We start from the raw sequence: 27,172 nt of genomic DNA, 5'->3' as shown, positions 1-27,172 counted from the left end.
CAGGAAATGACATCACCAACCCAAGGAAACCTAACCAGATAAATAGAAAGCGGGACATAACACCAGCGCTTCATTGGAGGCTCACTGATGATGTTACCTAGAATGGTGACGAAACGTCTGAAAACTAACCTTCCAGCTCAGCGAGCAAACTCACATCCAGAATCTCAACCTGAGCTACAAATCTTCTCAAAACTCATCAACCACATTGCTGTGTGCTTGGAGTCAAACGTAGTCCAAATCAGATAAAGGATGGTAAATCATAGAACAGCTTTTCATTCCATATTGCACTGCATTCATATTTCATAGTTGGATCCAAACACACATCCTTAGTACATTAGTAAGGTTTCTGGATTACTCATCTAGTGACACCACTGTCTCCACTCTAATTTAATGGCATTCAAAACACTGCAAGTTAAAATATTATAATTTTATCTCATTCTTCATTGGCTCTTATGAACTATACAACATTTAACAGCTAAGTTATTCTGAATGAGGCACCAACTTCAGTATAATTTTAAAAATGGATTTCAAATGCAGCCAACATTGGTAAAGGGACTGCCACACTTCTTTTTAAAAAAAAGCTTTTGTACCAATACAAAATACTACATCAAAAACTAGTAGTACTGGAAATACCCAGGTCAGTAAAACCAGTTGTTTTTTAAAGAAACTTTTTCCAGTTCCAGTAAGATAACCTGAAATATTTTGCTCCTCTTTAATTTCATGCTAATGAATGCATTTTGAGTGAGGTAAAATCTCATCTGTTGACTCTGCCTCTACACCATAGACGTCCAACTTGCTGAAAATACTCAGCATTTCATCCTTATACAATAAAATCAGACTTTGCTTTTATTACGTTAAGACCACTTACTCAGCAATCCCAAAATCGGGTAACATTTTATTGATTAAAAATGCGCTGAAAAAAATAGAATTTCATGTTTCACGTTGTTGGAAATTCTTAAATTTTGAGAATTACTGTGAACATAACCCAATTAAACCATAAAACTGTCCAATCACCCAACTATATATCGTATGATCAGAAGACATTTCTCATTAGTGGAGTGATTTATAAAATCACAGGAATGTTTAAGCTCTTGCAGAACCAGTGGAAAACAAATAAAAAGCTAGCCAACAGCAACAACATTCCATGACCTACCTTCAGCTTTGTTTGAAGAAGTTTCTTGCTTGTAATAATATGAGTCACTTCAGTTTCATTTAAACCATGTGCAATTGCTTGACCTCCCAAAGTTGCATAGAGAGTGACAACTGAAAATCAAAATAATTCAATTTCAGTACAAGTCACATGCAAATGAATGGACTGAATAGTACCTTAATCTATAAACCTGTTAGTAAGACCAAGTGGGGAAAAAAAATTTCTAAATGCCACTTTAGAAACAAGTTCAATTTAACTTAATTTAGTATAAATTTGATTTCAAAGCTCAAAGTCATTTTAAGTTGTGATCAGGATTTCCTATAAAAAGACCTGTTTTGACTTGGCCTAAACTCTTTTTAAAAGAAATTCTGAAAGCTTCTGACTTGACCTCTTAAACACAGTTTTATCTCAAAGTTTAATAATAGCGTGCAAAAACAATAGCACTAAGGTACCATCTTGACATTCCATTGCTGTTTTTGGCTAGTTAGCATATATAGTGTGTTTCAGCTGTCCATTCAAGCTCATAGCAACATAATGAATGCATAAGACTTTCAAAGCAATACGATTACCTGGCTTAAGATCATGAAATCAACATTTACAAAATAAAAACATTTCTGATCATAATGTCAAAAGTTGGGAATTGACTAGTTTCAAAAAGGCAGTTAGTTAAGCTGACAAGTCGATGTATCTACACAAGTTAAAGTTTTGAAGTAGGATTTCTTTTCTAACATTCCTGAGGTCAGCCTTTAAGCAGTATGAGAAAATGATGCCTTATAGCACTCATTTCCTGTTGCTCAGCATTGGATTTAGATGAATTACTGGTACTTTTATTTTGGCGGGTGCAAGAGGCAGGAAAATGACAGTCTTCATTCCCACGAGCACTCACCACATAGTCCAATGACCTTTCTATGAGAAATCAACAGGGGAATATTTTAGCCAGATTCAAAAAGAATTAAAGTACAAAACGAGCTGTTGTAATCAGTCACATTTTACAGGACGGTGAAACAAATGATCAGTCTCAAAAACAAAAAGTAAAAAAATGTTAAACATGATATAGATCTGTAATTGGTACATCAAAATACACAATTCATTTCTTAACTATTATGTATTGACGTCATGGAGAAAACCAGGAAGGAGGACTGAGCAGATGTAGTTCATTAACACCATTACTGACCTAGATGTCATCAGCTCTCAGCACAGTCACCTAACACTTTCTCAGGCAAGGCTGGGTGGTTACGTGTATAAGCTCATGGCAAGCTTGCTTAGAGCTCAAATTCAGATTGTAGGTCTGCTTGTAAAAATCTGTTCAGTTGGGGCCATCGTGAGGATTGCTGTGCACTTGGCAGCATTTGCAGCAGTATGCTGAATAAAAACAGCTACGGACTTGCCACATCAGTGGCAGATCCTCATAAAACCTTTGCATTATTCTTTAAAATAAATTCTTTTACCATAAGTTTGTTATTACCAATAAATTGTATTGCTGATTCGAGCACATGATTCGTTACTGGGTACACGAGATTGAAACATCAAATTTTGATGCAACAAGTTGTACAACTCTGAAGTGAAGGCATGATTAATTTTGCTACATTTGATATGTATATTTGCTAAGGGTTGTTTTAAAAACCATACAAACCTCAAAACAAAATGAGACATACATGCAGATACAGGTCTGCTAATATATTACTGGTGAATCATAAGGTACAAACTGACCCAGGATGGAAGACAACTTCATTTTCCCAGAACAAAAGCAAGTCCGTTTTTGTGTATAATCAACATACAAGTCAAATCCCCCTTTTCAATCATTATATGCTTATCCTCTCAGCAGTGGTCAGCCTCAAATGATTTACCACACAAATGTACGTTTTACTTACTGGTACCTCATAACTAACTGGGTGTAAGGGATCATACAGGTCATGTGCCTCTACTATGGGAATGCTCCGGAATTCGAGGCACACCCATTCTTTGCACCAAACGCTTTGAAATGTCATCAACTGTTAAAGAGTACGACTGGTGTAATCAATGCGCAAGTCAACCCTGGTTTTTGGAGGAATATTTTCCAGCTTCAAGAAAAGACTTGTAAACCACCACCTATTGTAAGGCAAACTCAACAATCACAAAGTAGATCAACCTATTTTGTTTAGAATCATAGCTTCACAATATAAATTCAGGCAGGTTAACACTTTTTCCTATCATTTCATCCAACTTGCTCAACAGGGTCTTTGCTTCAAAGACAAAAAGATAAGTTGATTGTCCATGCTCCAGCTTTTCTGCTTTACATTACAAGAAAAAATGAACATAAAAGGAAGGATGTTATGCTTCTGTTATGCGAGGCATTGGTGAGACAACACTTTGAATACTGCAAGCATCCCCATATTTAAGGACGTAAATGCATTTGAGGAGCTTTATAGATTAAAACCTGCAATCAGTGAATTTTCTTAAACGAAGGGGGTTGGGCTTGTTTTTGTAGGCATTTATGAGAAACAAGGATAATCTGATTGAAGTTTAAATGATAGCAAGTGATTTTGACAAGGTGAAAATTAGAATGATGTTTCCTATTGTGGACGAATCCAAAACTAGGGAATGGTTTAAAAATTAGAGTTAGTCCTTTCAGTACAAGTCAAATCCTCTTTTGATGAGAATCTTATTTTTCCCCCCTGAAGGTTATGCAATTCTAGAACACATGCCTTAGAAGTATGGCAGAAGGAGGGAGACAAAGGATGCAAGGGCATTAAATATTTGTAAAACTGAGGTGGAAAGTGTCTCATTAGGCAAGGGAAAAGACATTAGGCTATTCGCCATATTCATGCCCCTCATGTTTTTATAAACCTATGTAAGGTCACCCCTCAGTCTCTAAAGCTCCAAGGAAAGAAGTCCCAGTCCAGACGAAGGGTTTCAGTCCAAAACATTAATTTTCCTGGTCCTCTGATGACGCCTCACTGGCTGTGCTTTTCCAGCTCCACATTTATTGACTCAAAGTCCTAGCCTATTCAGCCTCTGCCTGTAACTCAAACCCTTCAAGCCCACCAACATCCTTGTAAATCTTTTCTGAGCCCTTTCGAGTTTCACAACATCTTTCCAATAACAGGGAGGCTAGAATTGCATGCAGTATTCCAACTGTGGCCTAACCAATGTCCTGTAAAGCCACAATGTGACATCCCAACTATGATGCTCAATGCACTGACCAATAAGGCAAGCTCGCCAAACATCATCTTCTGCACCCTGTATACCTGTGACTCCACTTTCAAGGAAAATGAAAATAATAGGTTGAGAAACCAACTAGAGAACAGGCTATTTTAGCTCCAATGTTGTGCAATGTGAAAGGGCTAATTAATAGTCCAGTTTTAAAGAAACCTTTAGGGAGAAGTGACCACAATTAAGAGCTCGTTAAAAAAAATGACAATGCTTTCTCAATCAACTGCTGAGAAAATATGGAATAACACTGTAACCGGCAATTATGGAAATTTAAGTAACACACCTATTCTTTTTTCATGTATGAGCATGTGTTCTTGAAGAGGCGTTTGTCCATTCTTGGGATATGAACACCACTAGCTAGTAGCTACTACATATTCCCAATTGATTTTGTAAAAGCTGGTAGTAATCGGCTTTCTTGAACCACTGCAGTCCTTTAGGTGTAGAGGAATTTACAGTTCTGTTCAAGAGGGAGTTCCAGGATTTTCACTCAGTAACAGAATGAATGGCAACATGGTTCCAAATGAGACTGGTGCTGGGTTTGGAGGAAAACTCTTTAGGTGGTGGCACACCCACGTACCAGATGCTCCTTATCCAAGTAGTAGAGATCATGAGTTTGAAAGATGCTGTTGAAACAGAATCTTATTTATGGTACATAATACTGTCAACTACGTACCCGTGATGGAAGAAATGAAAATTGAAGGTATCAGACGCGATGCAAATCAAATGGGCTGCTTGTCCTGGATGTTGTCAAGCCCCCTGAATATTGTTGGAGTTGCATTCATAATACTGAAGGAGTTGGCAAGGTAGGTGAAGGGCAAAAAGGTGGAAATAGGCATTACGTTAGCATACAAGTATAAGGGATTTGGTGATGGGCAGAGTATTAGGTTATATGAACTTGCATGAATGGGAATTGGGGTGCGTGAGTTAGGATGCGCTGGACTAAGGGATGGAATGTTTAACACTTCTCACCTTTTGGACAGGTAAGTACCCTTTGAGAAAGGTAAGGCATTTGGGATTGTGAAACATCATGCTTTTAAAAAGTGCATAAACTCATTGGGATTTAAAAGTTGTCAAGAAACTGCTAAAAACAAAACTAGTTTAAAAAACATTGCTAGGGTATTTGAGAATGCTTAGCTATAAAAATCCACTTATGCTGATTTCTGAAACTACCATGTTCACAATGGGATGCCAATTAATAGGCAGCTCCATCTGCTTATTGAATTAAAATGCTTATTGATTTAAGGTTTTTGAATACTCAAGGTAGACATTCATTGACATAGGATATTAACCACAAGTGAAATGTTTGTCAAGTCCCTAAACACTTGAATGAAACCATATTCATAAGGATTTTGTTCTTACAAGTGTCCAATGCAGTGAAATTGCATCAATGAGACATTCTTCAACAGTGACGTAATGAATAGAGTGGTAACTTTATTTATCTAACAGGCCACGTGATTTGATCATAGGTTGGCATCAAGGTATGAAGGGCTATGGGAACAGATAGATGAGTACAGGTTGGCAGAGGGGATCAGAGGGGCCAATGGGATGGTTGCATACATTGGGCATAGAAAATGAGGAGATGAGAGCAAGAGGGATGCTTTCTGCTCATATTTTTATTTGTCTTAAATAAAACTCTTATGTTCGTTACCAGTGTCCTCATGGGGGATTTTCCTCCAGACTGCCTCAGAAACTGGGCAACCTTTTGGATTCCCAGGTCATCTGGCTCAACTCTCAACTCAGTCTGCTCTCCCTGACTGAAAATTTAAAATACAAGTGGTAATTCTTAAAGGTTTGAATCATTCATCCAGGATTTCTCCCAAATATACCCTCCCTAGACTTGGGGTCAAAAATCAGGTCTGTGTGTCTGTCTTCACAGAGGAAGATAATAAAGAAAACTCCCAGAATTACTAAAGAACCAAGGAATGAGCTCAACTGAAAGATAACTGCAATAGTGAAATTGGAGAAATTAATGGGACTGAAAAAGTTGATCATCCCATGGACCTGATGGTCTACATCCTAGCGTTGAAAGTGAGGCTGCAACAAGATTGGATGTGTTAGTAGTCACTGTGATGATGCTGTTGCTTTAGAAAAAAGGTTATTTTGTCCTGGGGTCTTTTGAAGAGAATTTATAAAGGCAGATGTACTGAAGTGACAATTGAAGATGACTTAAGGTCAACAATTAGGACTTTTTTTAAACAGTTGTAAACAATGGAAGTAGAATAGCCAGTTCCGTCAGATCAGGCTTTCTAGTTTTTTTTAAGCTGTAGCAGTTAGAAGTCTTTTGGATCTCAGAAAGGTTGGAAGCTTCAATAAAGGACTCCTAGCTGCTACTTTCTGTGAAATCTCTCTTGATGTTGTTGCCTCCTGGATTGGAGAACTACATGCAAGAATCTGTGTGTAAATGTGCCTTTTTGTCAAGGGGTGTGTTCATGGGATATTAATATAATCAAACAGTTAATTAGTAATAGTTACTGTATCTATTATTCAGATAAATTTTCTAATAGTTGTTAGTCTAAATTCCTCTTTCATTTGTATTTTAATCAAAGCATTTAAATAAATTGTATATTGCTTAACTTCAAGTAGTTTGACCAGTCGCATCGGCATCATGCATTTCAGATCTACTTTTAAAATAAGAAAAAAAAGTTAGAGTCTAGGGTACCTTCTTAAAATATCGTGATGGGGTCTAGTCTGGTCCATAAGTCATCTTGCAAAAAAAAACTACACATTCTGGAGTAGTTGCTGAAGATTGCAATTTTGCAAATCTAACTTGATTTAAGAAAGCAGGGAGATAGAGAGAGACAGATAAGCCAGAGACTCCAGAAGGGAAAATGTTAGAACCTAATGGAAGGTTTGTGATAACAGGACACTAAAAATAACCATCGGAATGGCAAAGTCAACATAGATTTATGAAAGGGAAAATATATTTGACAAAATTGTTTGAGACTGTAACGAGCAGAATTGATAAGGAGGAAAAAAAAACAAGGTGAATGTGACGTATTTACATTTTCAGTAGACTTTTAAGAAGGTTCAAAACACATTAGTAAGCAAAATTAGATTAAATGGGATAACGGGCAAATTAGTCTATATCTCTTAATCCTAAAACAGGGCACATCGCTGTACACCGGCAGGAGGGAAATGACACCTCTGCAGAGCAACAATGGTCGGCAAAGCAGAAAAGCATTTGGTTGACAATTAGAAACAAGGGTGCAATGAGGTGACTTTCTCACAGCTCCTCAGCTTGTCAATGAGACCACATTGCTTTTGGGTGTGCAGTGATGGAAGACCAGGTATCAGGTCAGTTAGACATCTGTGTTACAAAACATTTAAAAGTTTGGCTTTCAGAATTTGAGATCAGACACTTACAGCAATGTGGTTGACTCTTCACAGCTCTCTACTATGGGAAATAAATGCTGGCCTAGCCAACAGCACCCTCATCCCATGAATGAATCTAAAAGCAAAGAAATATTGGCTGTAGAACTCAGTGATTCTGATGATAAGGAAGATGGAGAAATGCTTCCTTGCAAGTTTATGGACAAGTAACAATTCTCAAGTCAGTTGCAAAACAGAATCAAAATGGTTTAGAAGCTGTTGAACAATTAGTTCATTGGACAATTCCTTATTTCTGTTTTAAAAGCTTTTTCTCCCAAAGAACTGAATGAACTAAAGCCAAGTTTGTGGCTTTTTATGAATGGCAGACAATCCAGTTTTTAAGAACGGCATGGCTTTTATTGAATGATAAAGTCAATCATAAACTTATACAACCAACAAACTGTCAAAATCTTCAATTTTTCCCAATTCTCAAAGCACAAGTATGTGTTCTCAACACAACTCCAACCTTGGGAAACAAAGTGCCATTTCAAAATGTGTCTTATTACAATGTAAATATGACACATACATTCATGTATCCTCGTTCATTCTTTATACAGGATTTATACAATTTGTTTATAATCTCTTTGTATTAAAGGAATTAACTGTAGAGACAATGAATGCATTGGTGCCAACTGTCCAAGCATACTTAGATTCTGGAAAAGTCCCAAAGGGCTGGAAAACTGACGAAGTAACACTTATTCAAAAAGAGAAGGAAATTAAAAACAACTAACTAACTACAGGTCACTTAGTTTAACATCTGCCATTGAGAAAATGTTGCCTGGACTGTATTATAAAGGATATGTTGGCAGAAAAATTATGTATTCCTAATCAAACAGATTCAACATGGCTTCATGAATGGAAATCATGCCTGAGAAATTTACTAGAGTTATTCGAAAAGAGGTAACAAGCAGGGAACCAGTAGAAGTAATATACGTGTACATCCAAAGGATGCATGAAATGGTACATGTTAGACTGCTTAGTAAGAGAAGAGCCTATAATGCTGGGATAGTATGTTAGAACGGACAGAGGATTGGCCAGCACATAGAAGAGTTGGGATAAGTAGCTGACTTTCAGTATGGTAACTTTCAACTAGTGGAGGTTCACAGGGATCAGTGCTGGGGCTGTAATTATTTACAATTAATCACTTGAATGAAAGAAGCAAATGAACGGTAGACAAGTACAGACAGATTGAGTGGGCACAAACTTGGCAGGTGGGATGTAATATGGAGAAAATAAAAGGCTATGCACTTTTAAAGTAAAAATAATATTCAGCTCCTTTATTCAAATAGAGAAAGGCTGCAGAAGGTGGCAGCACAGAGGGATCCGGGAGGTTTGCGCATGACGTTTAAAGTATATACAAGTTCCTCAGGTAATATGGGAGGCAAATGCAATGTCAGTCTTAATTTTATACTCCATCCTCTTTGAAGCTTAGAAAATTGTACAAGGCACTAGTCAGAGCAAGTGGAATACCTTGAACATCCCCCTCACTCACAGCAAGATTTAATGACATTGAAGGCAGCCCAAAGAAAGTTCACAATGCCGATCACAGGTATGGACAAACTTCCTTTTTGGTGAGTGGAAGTTGTACTCATTGGATTTCTAGAATAGTTTAGACAAATGGCATTCACAGATAGTAGATTCCTAAGGGGCTTAACTGGGTAAATGCTGAGAATTGGATGATGGGCAGATGTCGTTTCATCTTGTGGAAAAACCTCGGACTACAGGTTTTAATCTTAGAATAAGGGGGACAACCAAGTTAGTACTGCGTTGAGGAGAAATCTCTTATTTCTGAAAGTAGTAAACCTGTGGAATTCTTTACCGCAGTGCTGTAAATGCCAGGTTATTATGCATATTCAAGGCTGAGATGGACAGATTTTTCGTCAGTTAATGGAATCAAAAAGGTAGGAAAAGGACAAAGGCTGGAAAGTGGAGTTGAGGATCATCAGATGAGCTATGATCTCAATGAATAGCAGAGTAAACTTGCTCCAAACTATTTCAGCAACATTATATTCATCATGATACTACGCCATCAATTAATCATCTTTTTCAGTAATATGAACAATTCCTGTAGGAAGTTGAATTAACAAGATTCATCAAAATAGTCTACCATTTTGAGTTTTACATTTCTCCACAAAGGCCTTTGAATTATAGTCAGTATACATTAGCATTTCTTTGTGGTCATGACAGACAAAATCTTGAAATGGTTAACAGTTTCATAACAATCCCAGAGTTTCCACTTCCACATTCTATTGATGTTAATTCAACTTCTTAGGAAAACACCCTGCTAGCTTCTCCATGTAGAAATTTATCTTGTAACAATACTGTACCCAAACCTCAAGTCAATCACACCAAATGCCAGCTTATAAGGTTCCATCAAGTCGGAGATGGTTAACGTGTTCATTCATCAAGACTGCCTTCAGTTCCGCAAATGCAGTTTGGCATTCTGGACCATGTTACCTTTATAATAAATCCATTAGCGCTGCTGCAATCATGTTGGTATTAAGCACAAATTTCTGAAAGAAGCCATAAACTTAACAATTCTTAGTTTACTTTTTCGAACAGGGAGTTCTGTCAAAGCCTTTATTTTTGCTGTTCACTGCAACACTTGCTCTACAACATGTCCTAGGCAAATTACATTTGTTTTAATTAACTCACTCTTGGCAAGATTTATTAAATCAGGTAACTATTTGAATAAGGATTCCAAATGTGTTACAAATTCATCCCAATTTTACTGTACCTTAACTTCATGTAAATAAAACACACAATTACGTAAACATTTGAAATGTAGCTGAAGCATTTTTAAACCTGAATGGCATGACTCAAAAGTAATACACCCAGCTGATGTAACAGAAGCTGTCTTCTTTGTTTTGATTCAGTGTTACCCGCCATTACCCTTCAATAAACCAGCCTTAGTAAGCTCAAGGTACACAGTCAACTTTACTGATACAATCTTCTTACCAAGAAGCATGGTGGATGGGTGGTTAGCACTGCTGTCTCACAGCCCTAGGGATCCAGGTTCAATTCTAGCCTTCGGTGACTGTTCAAAATCTATACAGACATTCTCCCCGTGTCTGCATGGGTTTTCTCCAGGTGCTCTGGTTTCCTCCCAAAGTCCAAAGATGTGCAGGTTAGGTGGATTGGTCACTGGGTTAGTGTAGAGTCAGGGATCTGGGTGGGATGCTCTTTGGAGTGTCAGAGCAGACACAACGGGGCAAATGGCCTCTTTCCACACTGCAGGGAACCCATGATTCTAAGAAATGGGGTATGAACTGGTTTTTGTCACTGCACTTACTTTTAACATAGAACATTACAGCACAGTACAGGCCCTTCGGCCCTCGACGTTGTGCCGACCTGCCATACCAATCTGAAGCCCACCTAACCTACACTATTCCATGTGCGTCCATATGCTTGTCCAATGACAACTTAAACGTACTTAGAGTTGGTAAATCTACTACCGTTGCAGGCAAAGCATTCCATTCCCTTACTACTGAGTAAAGAAACTACCTCCGACATCTGTCCTATATCTTTCACCCCTCAATTTAAAGCTATGCCCCCTCGTGCTCGCCGTCACCATCCTAGGAAAAAGGCTCTCCCTATCCAACCCTCTGATTATTTTATGTGTCTCAATTAAGTCACCTCTCAACCTTCTTCTCTCTAATGAAAACAGCCTCCAGTCCCTCAGCCTTTTCTCGTAAGACCTTCCAGTCACTACCAGGCAACATCCTAGTAAATCTCCTCTGCACCCTTTCCAAAGCTTCCAAATCCTTCTTATAATGCGGTAACCAGAACTGTACGCAATACTCCAAGTGCGGCCGCACCAGAGTTTTGTACAGCTGCAGCATAACCTCTTGGTTCCGGAACTCGATCCCTCTATTAATAAAAGCTAAAACACTGTATGCCTTCTTAACAACCCTGTCAACCTGGGTGGCAACTTTCAAGGATCTGTGGACATGGACACAGAGATCTCTCTGCTCGTCTACACTACCAAGAATCTTACCACTAGCCCTGTACTTTGCCTTCCGGTTACTCCTACCTTACACTTGTCTGCATTAAACTCCATTTGCCACCTCTCAGCCCAGCTCTGCAGCTTATCTATGTCTCTCTGTAACCTACAACATCCTTCTTCACTATCCACAACTCCACCGACCTTGGTGTCGTCTGCAAATTTACTAACCCATCTTTCTACACCCTCATCCAGGTCATTTATAAAAATGGCAACCAGCAGTGGTACTTGCTGACCCTTGTGGTACACCACTAGTAAGTGGCCTCCAGGATGAACATTTCCCATCAACCACCACCCACTGTCTTCTTTCAGCAAGCCAATTTCTGATCCAAACTGCAATATCTCCCACAATTCCATTCCTCTGCATTTTGTACAATAGCCTGTTGTGGGGAATCTTATCGAACGCCTTGCTGAAATCCATATACACCACATCAACCGGTTTACTCTCATCTACCTGTGTGGTCACCTTCTCAAAGAACTCAATAAGGTTTGTGAGGCATGACCTACCCTTCACAAAACTGTGCTATCCCTAATCAAATTATTCTGTTCTAGATGATTATAAATCCTCTCTCTCATAACGTTTTCCAACACTTTACCAACAACTGAGGTAAGGCTCACTGCTCTATAATTACCAGGGCTGTCTCTACTCCCCTTCTTGAACAGGGGAACCACATTTGCTATCCTCCAGTCGTCTGGCACTATTCCTGTAGACAATGACGAGTTAAAGATCAATGCCAAAGGCTCGGCAATCTCCTCTCTGGCTTCCCAGAGGATAAATCCCATCCGTCTCAGGGGACTTACCTATCTTCACACTCTGTAGGATTTCTAATACCTCTTCCTTGTGAACCTTAATCCCACCTAGTCTAGTAGCCTGTATTTCAGTATTCTCCTCGAAAACATTGTCGTTTTCTAGAGTGAATACTGTTGAAAAATATTCAGTTAGTGCTTCCCCTATCTCCTCTGACTGTACACACAACTTCCCACTACTATCCATGATTGGCCCTAATTTTGCTCTCGTCATTCTTTTATTCCTTAAATACGTATAGAAAGCTTTAGGGTTTACCTTGATCCTATCCGCCAGCAACTTCTCATGTCTCCTCCTGGCTCTTCTGAGCTCCCTCTTTAGGTCTTTCCTGGCTACCTTGTAACCTTCAAGCGCCCTAACTGAGCCTTCACATCTCATCCTAACATAAGCGTTCTCCTTCCTCTTGACCAGAGATTCCACTTCCTTCGTAAACCACAGCTCCCGCGCTCTACAGCTTCCTTCCTGTCGGACAGGTACATACTTATCTAGGACACACAGGAGCTTTTCCTTGAATAAGCTCTGCATTTCTAATGTGCCCATCCCCTGCAGTTTCCTTCCCCATCCTATGCTCCCTAAATCTTGCCTAATCTCATCGTAATTGCCTTTCCCCCAGCTATAACTCTTGCCCAGTGGTATACACCTATCCCTTTCCATCATTAAAGTAAACATAACAGAATTGTGATCACTATCACCAAAGTGCTCACCTACTTCCAAATCTAACACCTGGCCAAGCTCATTACCCAGTACCAAATCTAATGTGGCTTCGCCCCCTGTTGGCCTGTCTACATACTGTGTCAGGAAGCCCTCTTGCACACACTGGACAAAAACTGACCCATCTATAGTACTCGAACTATAGTGTTCCCAGTCAATATTTGGAAAGTTGAAGTCCCCCATGACAACTACCCTGTCTCTCTCACTCTTATCGAGAATCATCTTTGCTCTCCTTTCCCCTACATATCTGGGAATATTCGGAGGCCTATAGAAAACTTCCAACAGGGTGACCTCTCCTTTCCTGTTTCTCACCTCAGCTGACAAGTCCCCAAACATCCTTTCTACAACTGTAATGCTGTCCTTGACAAACAATGCCACACCTTCCCCTCTTTTACCGTCTTCTCTGTTCTTACTGAAACATCTAAATCCTGGAACAACGATTCCTGTCCCTGCTCTATCCATGTCTCCGAAATGGCCACAACATCGAAGTCCCAGGTACCAACCCATGCTGCAAGTTCACCCTTATTCCAGATGCTCCTGGCATTGAAGTAGACACACTTCAAACCAACTTCTTGCTTGTCAGTGCCATCTTGCGTCCCTGAAACTTTATTTCGGACCTCCCTACTCTCAACCTTTTCTATGCTCGAGCTACAATTTAGGTTCCCATCCCCCTGCTGAATTAGTTTAAACCCACCTGAATAGCCTTAACGAAATTCACCCCCCAGGATATCGGTACCCCTCTGGTTCAGGTGAAGACCATCTTGCTTGCAGAGGTCCCACCTACCCCAGAAAAAGCCCCAATTATCCAAGAATCCAAAACCCTCCCTCCTGCACCATCCCTGTAGCCACGTGTTCAACTCCTCTCTCTCCCTATTCCTCGCCTCACTAGCACGTGGCACAGGCAACAAACCAGAGACAACAACTCTGTTCGTCCTAGCTCTAAGCTTCCATCCTGGCTCCCTGAATTTCTGCCTTAAATCCCCATCTCTCTTCCTACCTATGTCGTTGGTGCCTATGTGGACCACGACTTGGGGCTGCTCCCCCTCCCCCTTAAGGATCCCAAAAACACGACCAGGGAAATAAGTCCTATGTTGGAGAAATTATGGCGATTGTGCCTAGATTCGCTAACAGTATAGAAGATTGAGAGGTGATTTCATTTAAAGAGTTTTTCGTGGTTTCTTGGGTTATATGGGGTTACAGCTGTTCCTAATTCATATGTCCATGAATTGGAATATCTAAAACCAGGGAATACAGGAAATACTACACTAAGCAGTATGTTATTTACAACCGAGATAATGAAGATTTTTTTTCATTTCGAGGTTACTGAATCTCTAGAATTCTCTAACGGAGAAGGCTGTGGTGCCTCAGTTAGCCTGCATTCAAGACAGATTAATAGATTTCTGGATATCTAAGGTATCAAGAGATATAGAAGACGTAGTTCAAGAAAGTGGCATGGAGGGTAAATAAATTGTGATCTAGTAGAGGAGGGATAAATGCCCTGACCCTATGAATAAAACACTTTGAGATCACGTAAATTTGAAACGAGAAAAGAGAAAAGGCAAAAGATGGGTAGTAGTAGCAGATTGAGAAATTTTGGATGTGTATTATTAATTAGAACTCAGAAGAGATTTTATTGCAGTACTCAAAGTGATACTAGGAATTAATATAATATGCAGTGATGTTATATTTTCATTATGTCTTTGCTACAAAAATCAATGATAAACTAAAACAACACAAGAGATTAAGTTTTTTCAAAAAATAATGTGGAATAAACCAACAACATATCACAGATGCCAAAAATCAGTTATATCATTGGAAAAAGTACAGAATAATTATTTAGTGAAAATGAAACAGCATGAGGCTAAAACAGGGAAATATAATTTAATCTGGAACGTTGGAGCAGGGCAGAACAAAGCAGGAAAGATTTACATATTCAAAAGATTGACTCAAATTCAGTTCAAATCAAGGTGAAAAAGCATAATGTTACTTTGCATTTAACTGTTCTTTGTTACAAACACAAACAATTATCACTGAATTGTTCACTTTGAACTTGAAGAATGACAATAATTTTATTGTAAACTAAGGTGCAAGACTGCAAAATGCCAAATTACCGAAGGCTTCAATATTTATATTGTTTTAACAGGATTACACTGGGCAGGTTCAAGCAACACTCAATAAAACATCTATATATAAATAACAAATTTGTAAAACTCAAGGCCGTGAATTAATGAAGAAATCATTCAAATGAAGCTACTCTCAATTAGAGGATTCAATGAGAGTATTTTAACCTGCAGAACTACTGGAAAGGCAATGTATGGCGATGCCACTGTGTTCAAAGACTGGTTTCCAGTTTGTAGGCTCATCCTGTACAACAGAAATGCAACCACAATTGGCCTTTGGTTAAAGGAAATGGAAAACATCCAGAAGTCTCAATTTGCATAGTCAGTCAACAATCCTGCTGAAAGTCTGTGTAAATGTCAGTGCAAAGTCCAAGTATGCCAGGTCTCCAGGTTGAACATTCCATCATTATTTCCCATGAAGGCACAATTATGAAGAATGTTAATTAGATACCATAGAGCTAACAAAGATGGAACCTTAACTTAGCACACAGGAGAAGAAATCCACAGATTCAAGTGAATTACAGAAATAATTCAGTTTTGCTGCATTTTGAACACAGTGCATCTTATTATGAATCCCATAAGTAAAAGTCAACACTTTCAGATCGTTTTTGAAAATAATCAGTGCTTCTCAAATAAAGTATGTTGTGATGGGTACTGTATTGTTAGAACTGAATGAATTACTGGCATAAAAGATCCAAAACACTAGAAATTAAGAAACAGGAGTTGAACCAAAGCAATTGGCCCAAAGACTTTGTGCTTCCATTCAAAACTGGATCCTCTAGTTCGAATGTCTTTTACATAGTTTTTCAATGTCTGTCATTTCCTTGCTCCTGTCTCCATCTGAGACTGGGCAAAGTTTACATTAGTTAATCTCCTTTACCTTGTAAAAGATCTTATAAATTTGTTTTCATATTCTCTGCTAGTTTACTCGCATTTTGTCTTTTTTTCTTTCTTTTTAAGAAAGAAAGATTTTGGTTGCAAATTCTGGAATCTGATTTCTAGAATACTGCCAATCCTCAAACTTATTACTCTTTGCAACATGATAAACCTTGAAGAAAAATTACTTCTAAACTTCCCTAGTAAGTAAGATGGATTTTTTTCTACTCAATTTTGTTAAGAATGAAAATGTTGAACATCTGTACTTTTTCTTACAAGATTTACAATATTTATTTATTCTTCCTCCTTTAGCTGATTTCTCCAATTAAAAACTTTCATATTAAATGTAATCATATTTAGTTTTAAGATTTTTAATAAAACCTGCCTTATTTAATCTTTATGACAAATTCATTGTTTGTTCCATCACAGATTATTCCATAACACCGCTGAAAGCATTCTACAAACTCATCTTTCACATTATCTTTGCAAATTTGATTTGACCAGTCTACATGAAGACTAACCTCCCAAGAACATCACCTAATCTTTGTTACAAAATTGAACTAAGTCTTGCCTAACGCTCTGCCAAATGACAAAACTACTGTAAGGGAGTCTACTTGCTTCAGGCAGAATTTTACGACTTTTGTTATTCCGAATCTTTAACTGGCACAGGATCATAATGAAGAAAACATTTGGTACACGCGTCTATACAGGTCAGTGCACTGAGTATAGAAATTGGGATGCCATGCTGTGGCAGTACAGGATATTGTTGCAGGAACAGCAACTCATATTCCGCTTGGGAAGCCTGCAGCCCAAGGGTATCAATGTGGACTTCACAAGCTTCAAAATCTCCCCTCCCCCTACTGCATCCCAAAACCAGGCAGGCTTGTCTGCACCTCCCGAACCTGTCCTTCCTCCCACCTATCCACTCCTCCCACCCCAAGCCCCACCCCCACCTACTAACCTCATCCCGGTCCCTTGGCCTGTCCATCCTCCCTGGACTATTCCGTCTCCTCCCTAACTCCCCACGTGCATTCACCTTTATTGGCTCCATCCCCACCTCTTTGACCTGTCTGTCTCCTCTCCACCTAGCTTCTCCTCTATTCATCTTCTATCCACCTCCCTCTCTCTCCCTATTTATTTCAGAACCCTCTTCCCCTCCCCCATTTCTGAAGGAGGGTCTAGGCCCGAAACGTCAGCTTTCCTGCTCCTCTGATGCTGCTTGACCTGCTGTGTTCATCCAGCTCTACACCTTGTTATCTCTGGATATTAGTTAGGCCACCTTTTGGAAAACCTTCCCTGGTATAAAGAAAGATATTGGTAAACTTGAAAGAATGTAGAAAAGATTAACAAGGGCAATGCCAGGGTTGGAGCTATAGGCAGAGGCTGAATAGGCTGGGGTTATTTTCCCTGGAGCATCAGAAGCTGAGGGGTGACCTTAGAGACTCAGAAAATCATCAAAGGCATGGATAGGGTGAATAGCTAAGGTCTTTTTGTCAGCGTAATGGAGTCCAAAACTAGAGGATGGATTTAAGGTGATAGGAGAAAGAGTTAAATGGGACCGGAGGGGCAACATTTTCATGCAGAGGGTGGTACATGTACAGAATGAGTTGCCAGAGGAAGTGGAGGAGACTGGCTCAATTACAACATTTAAAAGGCACCTGGATGGGCATATGAATAGAGCAGTTTGAGAGAGATATGGGCTGGCAAATGGAACAAGATTAATTTAGGATACTAGTACCTCCACATCACAATGATCTGGACCAAAGAAGAGAGAATTGTTGCAAAGTTTGCAGATAAACTCATTGCTGCAGAGGGATGTGGAGGGCAAGTCAGTGTATTTACTACACAGATAGATAGATTCTTGATTAGCAAGATGATCAAGTGTTACAGGGAGAAGATAGTCGAATGGGGTTGAGAAACATATTAGCCATGATCGAATGGCAGAGCAGACTCTATGGGTTTAATGGCTTAAGTTGCAGAAGCAGAATTATCAAACAGAGATGCATGTCATAGGCTATAAACTACAAATCGTGATGGTCAAGACTAATTTATTTCTGACATGACTGACCAGGAATCTCTCCTACTCTGAATCCTGCTAATTGTGTGCGCTAGAAAAATTTAAGTTGATTAATGTACCCTGCTTCGGCCATTAAGTCCTGGATTGGGGCTTGACTGGAAGCGACAGATCATGGATAGGAATGCTACCCACTCTGCCACAAGATCTTCTAACATATCCATTCACCCTCATTTGTTATTTACTTTGTTACTTCATTAAATTAGAAACAAGCTAACCAAATTAAATTACCTAGCTTCGGAGTAAAAATGTGTGTCAGTTCCTGCAGATAGTAGTAATATGAATTAAAAACAGCTTCTTGTTTATAAAGCGCTCAATTTCTCAATTCGTCTTCCAGCAGCAAGTTCCATCCTAGTACAAGTACCAAGTCTGTTTCCATTTTCAGTTTACAGACACTTAGCAGAAATTGTCCATTAGTATCAGTGAACCAGCCAGTTTATCCTAACTAGCTTGCAGTTTCTTCTGGAATTTTAAAGTTCAAAATCAAATTCAAAATATTAGTCTAAATTATAGCTCAAAAGAACACGCATGATGATGATTTCACTTGCAGAATTCCAAACCTTAGCTCTTAGGTCCCCAAATACACTTTTGCCACTACACACAATTACATACAGAGCTTATACTGCACACTTAAGTTTAACAGCAAAAGGTCTCACAAGTAGCAGCTATTTAATACTTAGCACATCGCCTGCAAATAAACACATTCAGAGAATGGAAATAAAAACGTTTCTAAGATGCAGAGTTCCAAAACTTACAAATGCAGTATGTAGTTTATTATTATTTCTGACACTATATTTAACACTATTTTTCCTGTTGAAGTAAGTTGGCACGGTGGCAGTGGTTAGCACTGCTGCCTCACAGCGCCAGGGACCCGGGTTCAATTCCAGCCTCGGGCGGCTGTCTGTGTGGAGTTTGCACATTCGCCCCGTGTCTGCGTGGGTTTCCTCCGGGTGCTCCCGTTTCCTTAAACGGTCCAAAGATGTGCAGGGTAGGTGGACTGGCCATGCTAAATTGTTCATACCCTTCAGGGAGGTGTAGATTAGGTGGGTTATTGGGGGATGGGTCTGGGTCGGATGTTTTCGGGTTCGCGGTGGACTTGTTGGGCCAAAGGGACTGTTTCTACACTGTAGGGATTCTAATACTATAAATAAGGATACAGTTTATTACAAGAGAAATCAGCGATATCAAGGTGTAGAGCTGGATGAACACAGCAGGCCAAGCAGCATCATAGGAGCCGGAAGGCTGACATTTCAGGCCTAGGCTGTTTCTGAAGGTTGTCTAGGCCCGAAATGTCAGCCTTCCGGCTCCTATGATGCTGCTTGGCCTGCTGTGTTCATCCAGCTCTATGCCTTGTCATCTCGGATTCTCCAGCATCTGCAGTTCCTATTATCTCAGCGCAAAGCAGACTTGATTCAGACCAACAGTAAAGTTTAGTGCACATTGGACTCAGCCTGTTGATTATTTAAAATATCAAACACTGAAATAATTTAGCTACTTTTAATAAAACTCAAGTAAGCAGACTGAATGATATTTTTTAATCACTTAGTGTACCTTACTTTCTTTGTATGTTCTCCACTCCAGACAGCGGTAATCTATACCACAGTACAGTCCAAATGGTGCCAAAAGCCTCACTTACCAAAACTGACATTTTATCAAGTTGAAGCATCACCTGTCCCTGAGCCCTTTAGTTCACAATAATATTGCTTTTGCTTAACACTTTCACATTTCCACTTTCTACCACAGGTTACTCGATAACATTTATAGGGATCAAGGCTTAAAAGTGTAAGATTACCTGGTCTTCATAGTTTAACCCACTACGTCAATCATATACAACACATTCACTTACATAGTCAAAAGCATCAAGTCTCTTGAAACGATTAAGTTGACAAAATATATATTGTTAGTCCGAGTTAGTTGGAATTTGGATACAGTCATGAAAAGTTTTACTCACGAGGGAAGTTATACATGAAACAGGACTGGGCAGCTATCATCCATTCAGCTCTTGTTTCACAGAAGATGGCTATGTTGGCCTTTGGCCGTTGGCCCAACATAGCCAATCCACTCCCAAAATGTGTAACACGACGATGGACCTCATCATAGGTGAGCCACTTGTAATTTCCAAGTATTAACTGGCATGGGCAAGAAAAAAAATTAGTAGATCATTTTAAAGCAGGGACGCCGCAAATAGATAAAAGCATCGATAGATATTTGTACTATATAACCACATGCTATTCAATACATAGAAACAGGGCATGCAGCTCACGTGGTCTGTGCTTTGGTTCATGTTCCAGCCTTTTGCGGACTTAATTCATCTAAACCTACTAATATGTTCTTCTGTGTCTCTCCCTGAAATGTACATCTGTCAACTCACTTTATTCCTTGTAGTAGTGAGTTCCATGTTCCAACTAATTCCTGGTTATAAAAGTTGACCCAAATTCCGTATTAGATTTGGCAGTGACCATCTTATATCTCTGGCCACACAAAATATGGGAATGTCTCGACCTCTTTTTTTCAAACACTAAGAATGTTGCCCCCTCACTCCCTATCTTCTCTTTTTCAAAGATGATTATTAGGCTGCTCAATTTTTTTCCTTTTCATAAAAATCCTTATTTCTGCTATCATTCCTTCAAATTTGTTTTATACCTTCTCTAGGATATTGAGACAAAAACTGCTCTCAGTACTCCAAGTGTGATTGAATCAGAGTTTTAAACAGTTGAACACAACTTCAGTTATTTGGTTCTATCCCTTGAAAAATGAACTTAGTTTTATGATCCTATTAACTGCATTTCCATTTTTATTGGTTTCCGCACCTGTGCACCGTAATCCAAATCTTAACTCATGGGGCAGCACTGTGGTTAGCACTGCTGCGTCACAGTGACAGGGACCCGCATTCGATTCCACTCTCGGGTGGCTGACTATGTGGAGTTTGCACATTCTCCCTGCGTCTGCGTAGGTTTCCTCCCACAGTCCAAAGATGGTGGATTGGTCATGCTAAATTATCTGTAGTATTCAGGGGTGTTTAGATTAGGTGGGTTATGGGGGAATGGGTGTCTGGGTGGGATGTTCTGACGGTCAGTGTGGACTTATTGGGCTGAATGGCCTGTTTCGACACTGTAGGGATTCTATGGTGGAATGGTCTATGAACAATATTTAAGCTTTTAATTTCTAAAGCACACGTAATTTTAAGTGTTCCTACCAAAACATATCACCCAACACACAGCAATATTAATATTCATCTAATTACATGCCCACTCAAGTTATTAGCGCCTTCCTGTTTTATTTTTAAATTTTAATGTCATTCTCCCCTGCAATCTCTCACACACACACTTTGGTGCTGTATGCAACTTTAGACATGTACTTCCAACTACTACGTTATTTACATGGTCTACAACAATGGTCTCAATATCTATTTTAACAGAACATAATATTTTGCTCATCTGAATAGCTAATTTTAACCTTATTATGTTTTGTAAACAGATTGCCATCCAATTCGCTACTTATTCCCCAACAGCTGAGCTAGATGAGCTGTACCCCATGAGGAAAGTAAAGGTGAAAAATGTAGATACCCTGGTCATCATTTTCTAATTATTCTTAAAAACAGGAAAAGTTTTGAAAGATTAGTGAATTGTAAGTTCTATAATCTTGTTCAATAAAGGATGTTGGAAAAAACCCAGTAACTCTAGGCCAGTCATTTTAATTTTGGTAGTAGGAAAACTTTTAAAAACAATAAACTGGGACAAATTTAACCGCCACTTGGATTAATATTGATTAACTGAAGGAAAACCAGCGTGAGATTTGTTTAAGGAAAATAGTGCTCAGTTAATTCGAGTTTTCAAAGAAGTAACAGAGGGCAATTGATATTAGTGCAGTTGACTTCTAAGTCATTTGATTAAATGCAACATAACAGGCTGACCAACGAAGTTCAAACCCTTGAAATCAGAAGTTACTCAACATGGAAACAAATTTGACTAAATGACAAAACAAAAGTATGGTGAATAGCTGATTCTGCAGGCTTTAGTATATAGTATGATTTCAGGCCATTCTTTTCTTCTACATTAAATGGCCAAAACTTGGATGTGCAGGGTATGATTGTGAAATTTGTATGTGGTACAAAACATGAGAATATTGTGAACTACAACAGTAGCAACAAACTTAAGAACACAGGCTGACAGAAGCAAAGATTATTATGGACTTAAGATAGATTGTGTGTGACTAACAATTTTTTTTGCCAATAGCAAGGACAATTGATAAAGGCAGTTTAATTGACTGGTCCAGATGAATTTTAGCAAGGGATTTTTAAGAGGTGCAGAGCAAGTGAGGGACCTTGAAGTGCCATGCCCACAGAACCCCGAAAGCAACTGGATATTTCAATATCATAGTTAAGGAAAATGGAAAACTTTCCTTTACTAGCCATGATACAGAATAGAAAGAGCAAGGAGGTTAAGATGAATCTTACTAAAAAATGGTTTAGGCCACAACTTGAGTGATGTTCTGGTCACCTCATTACAAAAAGGTGGTAACTGCTCGAGAAGATACAGAGGAGATTTGCAAGAATATTGCCAAGACTGACAAATTGCAATTCAGGAAAGACAGGGTGGGGTTTCAATTGCAACAGAGGCAGCCGAGGGGAGATTTGATTCAAGTGCATAAGGTTGCAAGGGGCTTGAATAGGCTTGTTGGGAAGGACACATTACCCTTAGTTTGGGGTGGGGGCAATAATTAGAGGCAATGATTTAAAACAAGTGGTAGAAAGATTAGAGGGGAACAGTGGGAAGTTTCATTTTTTTAAGATTAGATTAGATTCCCTACACATGTGGAAACTGGTCCTTCGGCCCAACAAGTCCACACTGCCCTTTGGAGCATTCCACCCAGACCCATCCCCCTATAACCCACATACCCCTGAACACTACAGGCAATTTAGCATGGCCAATCCACCTAGCCTGCACATCTTTGGACTGTGGGAGGAAACCCACACAGACACGGGGAGAATGTGCAAACTCCACACAGACAGTCGCCCGAGGCTGGAATCGAACCCGGGTCCCTGAGGCTGCAGTGCTAACCACTGAGCCACCGTGCTGCCCAAACAGATGGTAGCAGACACAAAAACCCTCAGTTTATTAGAAAAATCTCCAGATGTGCAGCTGAAGCCCTGTAATATCGTAGGTTATGGGCCAGGTGATGGAAAATAGAATGAGGCTCTACAGCAGATTTCTTGGCTGGTGCAGGGACACTGGGCAGTAGCTTCCTGCATTATTATTTTTTTGAATTTATTAAATATTCTGAGGGTACTTGAAAAGAAAGAAAGTGCAGGGAAGTGGGGTCAGAGTGATGAGGTGACAGTGCATCAACTAATCCTGAGGAGAGTCAGTATGGAAATGATAAATCAATGGCCTTCTGTGCTGTAAGAATTCTACAATTCCATGTTTTCACCCAGTAACACTCAACAGCAGGACGTGGAACAAAGTAATGTTCATATTATATGGAATATCAACACTGCCCTCCAGTGTTGAAAAAGTTTAAATATTTCACTACCAAAGAATTCGAATTCAAATCTTTGAAAATGTAAAAGCAAAATTTTCCTCCTTCAGTTTATCTCATTGCTTCAGTCACGAATTATAAAAGTCAAAGTCTCATATTCTTAATGCAGCAGTATGTCTGGACAAGACTAAGTGACCGGAAATGCAGAATGCTGTTTTGACGCTATAACTGATCAATACAACAATTTCGAAGTTACATTCCTTTTGTGATGGTTTTCTGTTCAGTTGTAGTTTTAGGTACATTTTAAAAGGTAAAACCTATGCAAAAAAGTGTTTACGTTCCTCAAGATTCAGAAACTCAAGTATTTAATATATTTCAACTCAATTAACACAAGAACATAAAGATTCAGGATGCATAAAATTTTTTTGCTGTTACACACACATTTTTGGTTGCCTAGCATTGCTTCAGGAAAGCTTCAGTGGACACATTTTGAAAAGACAGACATACAGTAAAAATTCTATTATCCTGTGTGCACAGGAAATAGATGATGCAAACTGATCGAGGATGCGAGTTAACAGAGTTACATTTACTGATGGAATACAATGCCACACTTGTGGAATGAACCTCTAATGAATAAAGTATAAAAAAACTGGGCAGGTGATCAAGGAGAACAGGATTCTTTTTACTTCTAAAAAGAAATTAAAATTTCACATAATAATGTGCAGGCATTCAAGATGGGCTAATCCTCAGCATCTCTTGCAATTGCCCACGAGGGCGTAAGTGGCATAACAAAATTTTAGTTCACAACAGTCATAGTTTCAGACACTAGTTAACAGGTGTTTATATTAAATCTTTTGCATTTTCTGACGAAAAACCTTCAAACGTAACGTGGCAACAATTTTCTCCAAATCCTCCTGAGTGTTACACTTTAAACTGATAACTTCCAAACACAAATACTATATTTAATAATGCATCTTTTATGCTAGAAACAGATTGAAAGGTCCATATACTGCCTTTGATATTGATTAATTTTCTCATGAAATCTCTAAAATTAGAAATGTTGTTAAAGATAACACATTGATCCAAAGGCTTAATTAAAAGGGTTACATTGAGAGGCAGAAAATAGTAAAACTGTTATTTATATTAATCTGGATGACCTCAATAATTGCCTAGCAATATACCTGCTATAATGAGGTTGTGAAGAAGTGGTAATGTCACTGGACTAGTAATCTAGAACCACAGGCTTTTTAGGAACATGGATTTGAATTCCACTGTGGCAAAAAAAAACTAAAATTCAAATTCAATAAAAATCTGGTACAAAGATGAAACAACACGAAATGGCATAAAACAGCCAGCTGCTTCACTACAGTTCTTTAATGGAAGGAAAGGGGTTATCTTGATCAGGTTTTGCCTAAATGTCACTCCAGACCTGTGGCAGTATGGCTGACTTTTACCTTAACTCCAGTCAACTAAAAATGCAGGCCTAACCATCAATGTGTCTCTACCAAGAGCCAATGCTTCAAAAAAAAATCCTCAGGCTTGCCTAATTTTTAAGGAATGTTTTTACTACAGGTGCAAAGCCATGAAAAAACTATCTGAAAAAAGTCATTTCTGGGCACATCCATTATTCTGGGTACTGCAAGTTAAAGGTAACGATGCAATTCATTGAAAACGTTCAAGGATACCTAAATTTCCCCAACCATTAGCTTTAATTTACACAAGCCTGAAGTGCTTTCACATACAAGCTCTGTAATTCTACCTTTGTGTTTAAACCCAGCAGACATGATTCACTCATACTGTCAGGGTTGAATTCAGCAAACATTGCCTACACAAGCCAGTTTAGACTGCCTCCTAAATTTTGATCAAGGGATAGTTACATTCAGAAATCTGATTTTAAAGAAATTTTTATGCTGCTTTATAGCATGCCCATTTTTGTTCATTAGCACACTGAGTCTTTGAATGCCACGATAAAGTTAAAAAACACAAAAACCATCCATCATAGTGCACAAGATCCAGTCAAATTCATTTCTACATTAAATATTTTTGCATTTTTAATAAGCACTAGGCTAGAGAAAGGAACAGCCTCTGAACATTTCCTACGAAATATCGTCAACTGTTCTAAATTAGCTTGCATCCAGAGTACAGCATCCTTCAACAACTTTAATTCATTCCTAGTGAAGAACATTAATTTTTCTTTTTGCACGACATACAACATGGACAAATGATTATTTTCTTTAATCTACATATTCTACTTCTGCCCTTTCAATACAGATATCAATTTTCATTTCCCATGTCAATTCTTTTGCGCGGCTTACCTAGATAAAATTATTTTTTCATTTTATGAAACTTCCCATTTCAAGATTTTAAACTCAAACTGCTTTAGGTATATTCAAAGAATTGTACAACTATTTTATAAACCTAATAAGCGAGGTGTGAACATGTCATCTCAGCCAACACTTCCAATCAGTAAGGAGGATTGCTACACTTTCAAAAACACTTCTGGAGACATTACCAATGTTTCAGTCAATTGTGTTAGATTAAGCTGACATACAGGATTCCTTGAAACAGTTCAAAAGTTGGGTCCAGATTCCTCAAAGATCTCCAAAAGAGGGAAACTGGTCAGTCATTTCTCATTGTTATATTTTGAGCTCTTGCTGTGCAAAACAGAAAAACTGGCTGCTATATTACCAAAACAGTGACTCCACTTGAAAACTAACTAATTAGTTGTGCGCACTTCATGATCTTCTAATGATGTAATTAAAGTATTACTTTACAGGAGGTTGACTACAGATGTACCAAAAACACAGTAAATATTTAGCTGAGTATTAGGCATGTGGTGGTTTAAGTTGATGATCAAGAATTAGTATTGTGTCTATCACTAAACTAGTCAGCTAGTCTTAAAAACACCATGTTTTTCTCTACATGGCATCAAATTGACGAGTTAGAGCCTAGTCACTAGCCAAACTACGTGGCCAAATAACCTGAATTGAAACCAAGAACGAGCAGTCTCTCAAAACTTTTAGAACTACACTAGATTTGGTTTAAAAAAAAACGTTTCATACTGTATAAACCCAAATCTTACTATTGTATGGTGCATTAATCTGCTACAGTACAGTGCAGATTTAAATGGGGCCTACCAATTATCATGCAAAATATTCCTATTAAGTGAACACAATGCATTATACAGAATAAATTGTATGCCAGAAAATCTGCAAAACAAGCTTAAAATACTGAAGCCAAGAAATATTAAAAATGTTATTGCTTAGAATATCATACGGTCAGAAGTGCACAATGATTGGCACCAGTTATGACTGCTCAGATACTGGAGCTGTCCACATTTAAATTTGACACGATATGGACAACATCCAGCTTGGGCTGACAAATGACATCACAT

The 27,172-nt window shown here is 38.7% G+C and overlaps 1 protein-coding gene across 3 annotated transcripts in view; it reads right to left on the bottom strand.

The window, feature by feature from the left end:
* Positions 1-27,172, bottom strand: part of acsl3a (acyl-CoA synthetase long chain family member 3a) — a 107,902-nt gene that overhangs the window by 40,790 nt on the left and 39,940 nt on the right. For all 3 annotated transcript variants that reach the window (XM_059651043.1, XM_059651045.1, XM_059651044.1), the window contains 2 exons: positions 20,252-20,429; positions 1,154-1,263 (listed from right to left, as the gene is read on the bottom strand). In XM_059651043.1, coding sequence (XP_059507026.1) covers positions 1,154-1,263; positions 20,252-20,429 — 288 coding nt within the window. The remainder of the gene's footprint in view (positions 1-1,153; positions 1,264-20,251; positions 20,430-27,172) is intronic.

The sequence above is a fragment of the Stegostoma tigrinum genome, chromosome 14, assembly GCF_030684315.1.
Source record: "Stegostoma tigrinum isolate sSteTig4 chromosome 14, sSteTig4.hap1, whole genome shotgun sequence".
NCBI lineage: Eukaryota > Metazoa > Chordata > Chondrichthyes > Orectolobiformes > Stegostomatidae > Stegostoma > Stegostoma tigrinum.
Note: the sequence above shows the minus strand (reverse complement) of the source record. Positions and strands in the feature narration are given on the sequence as shown.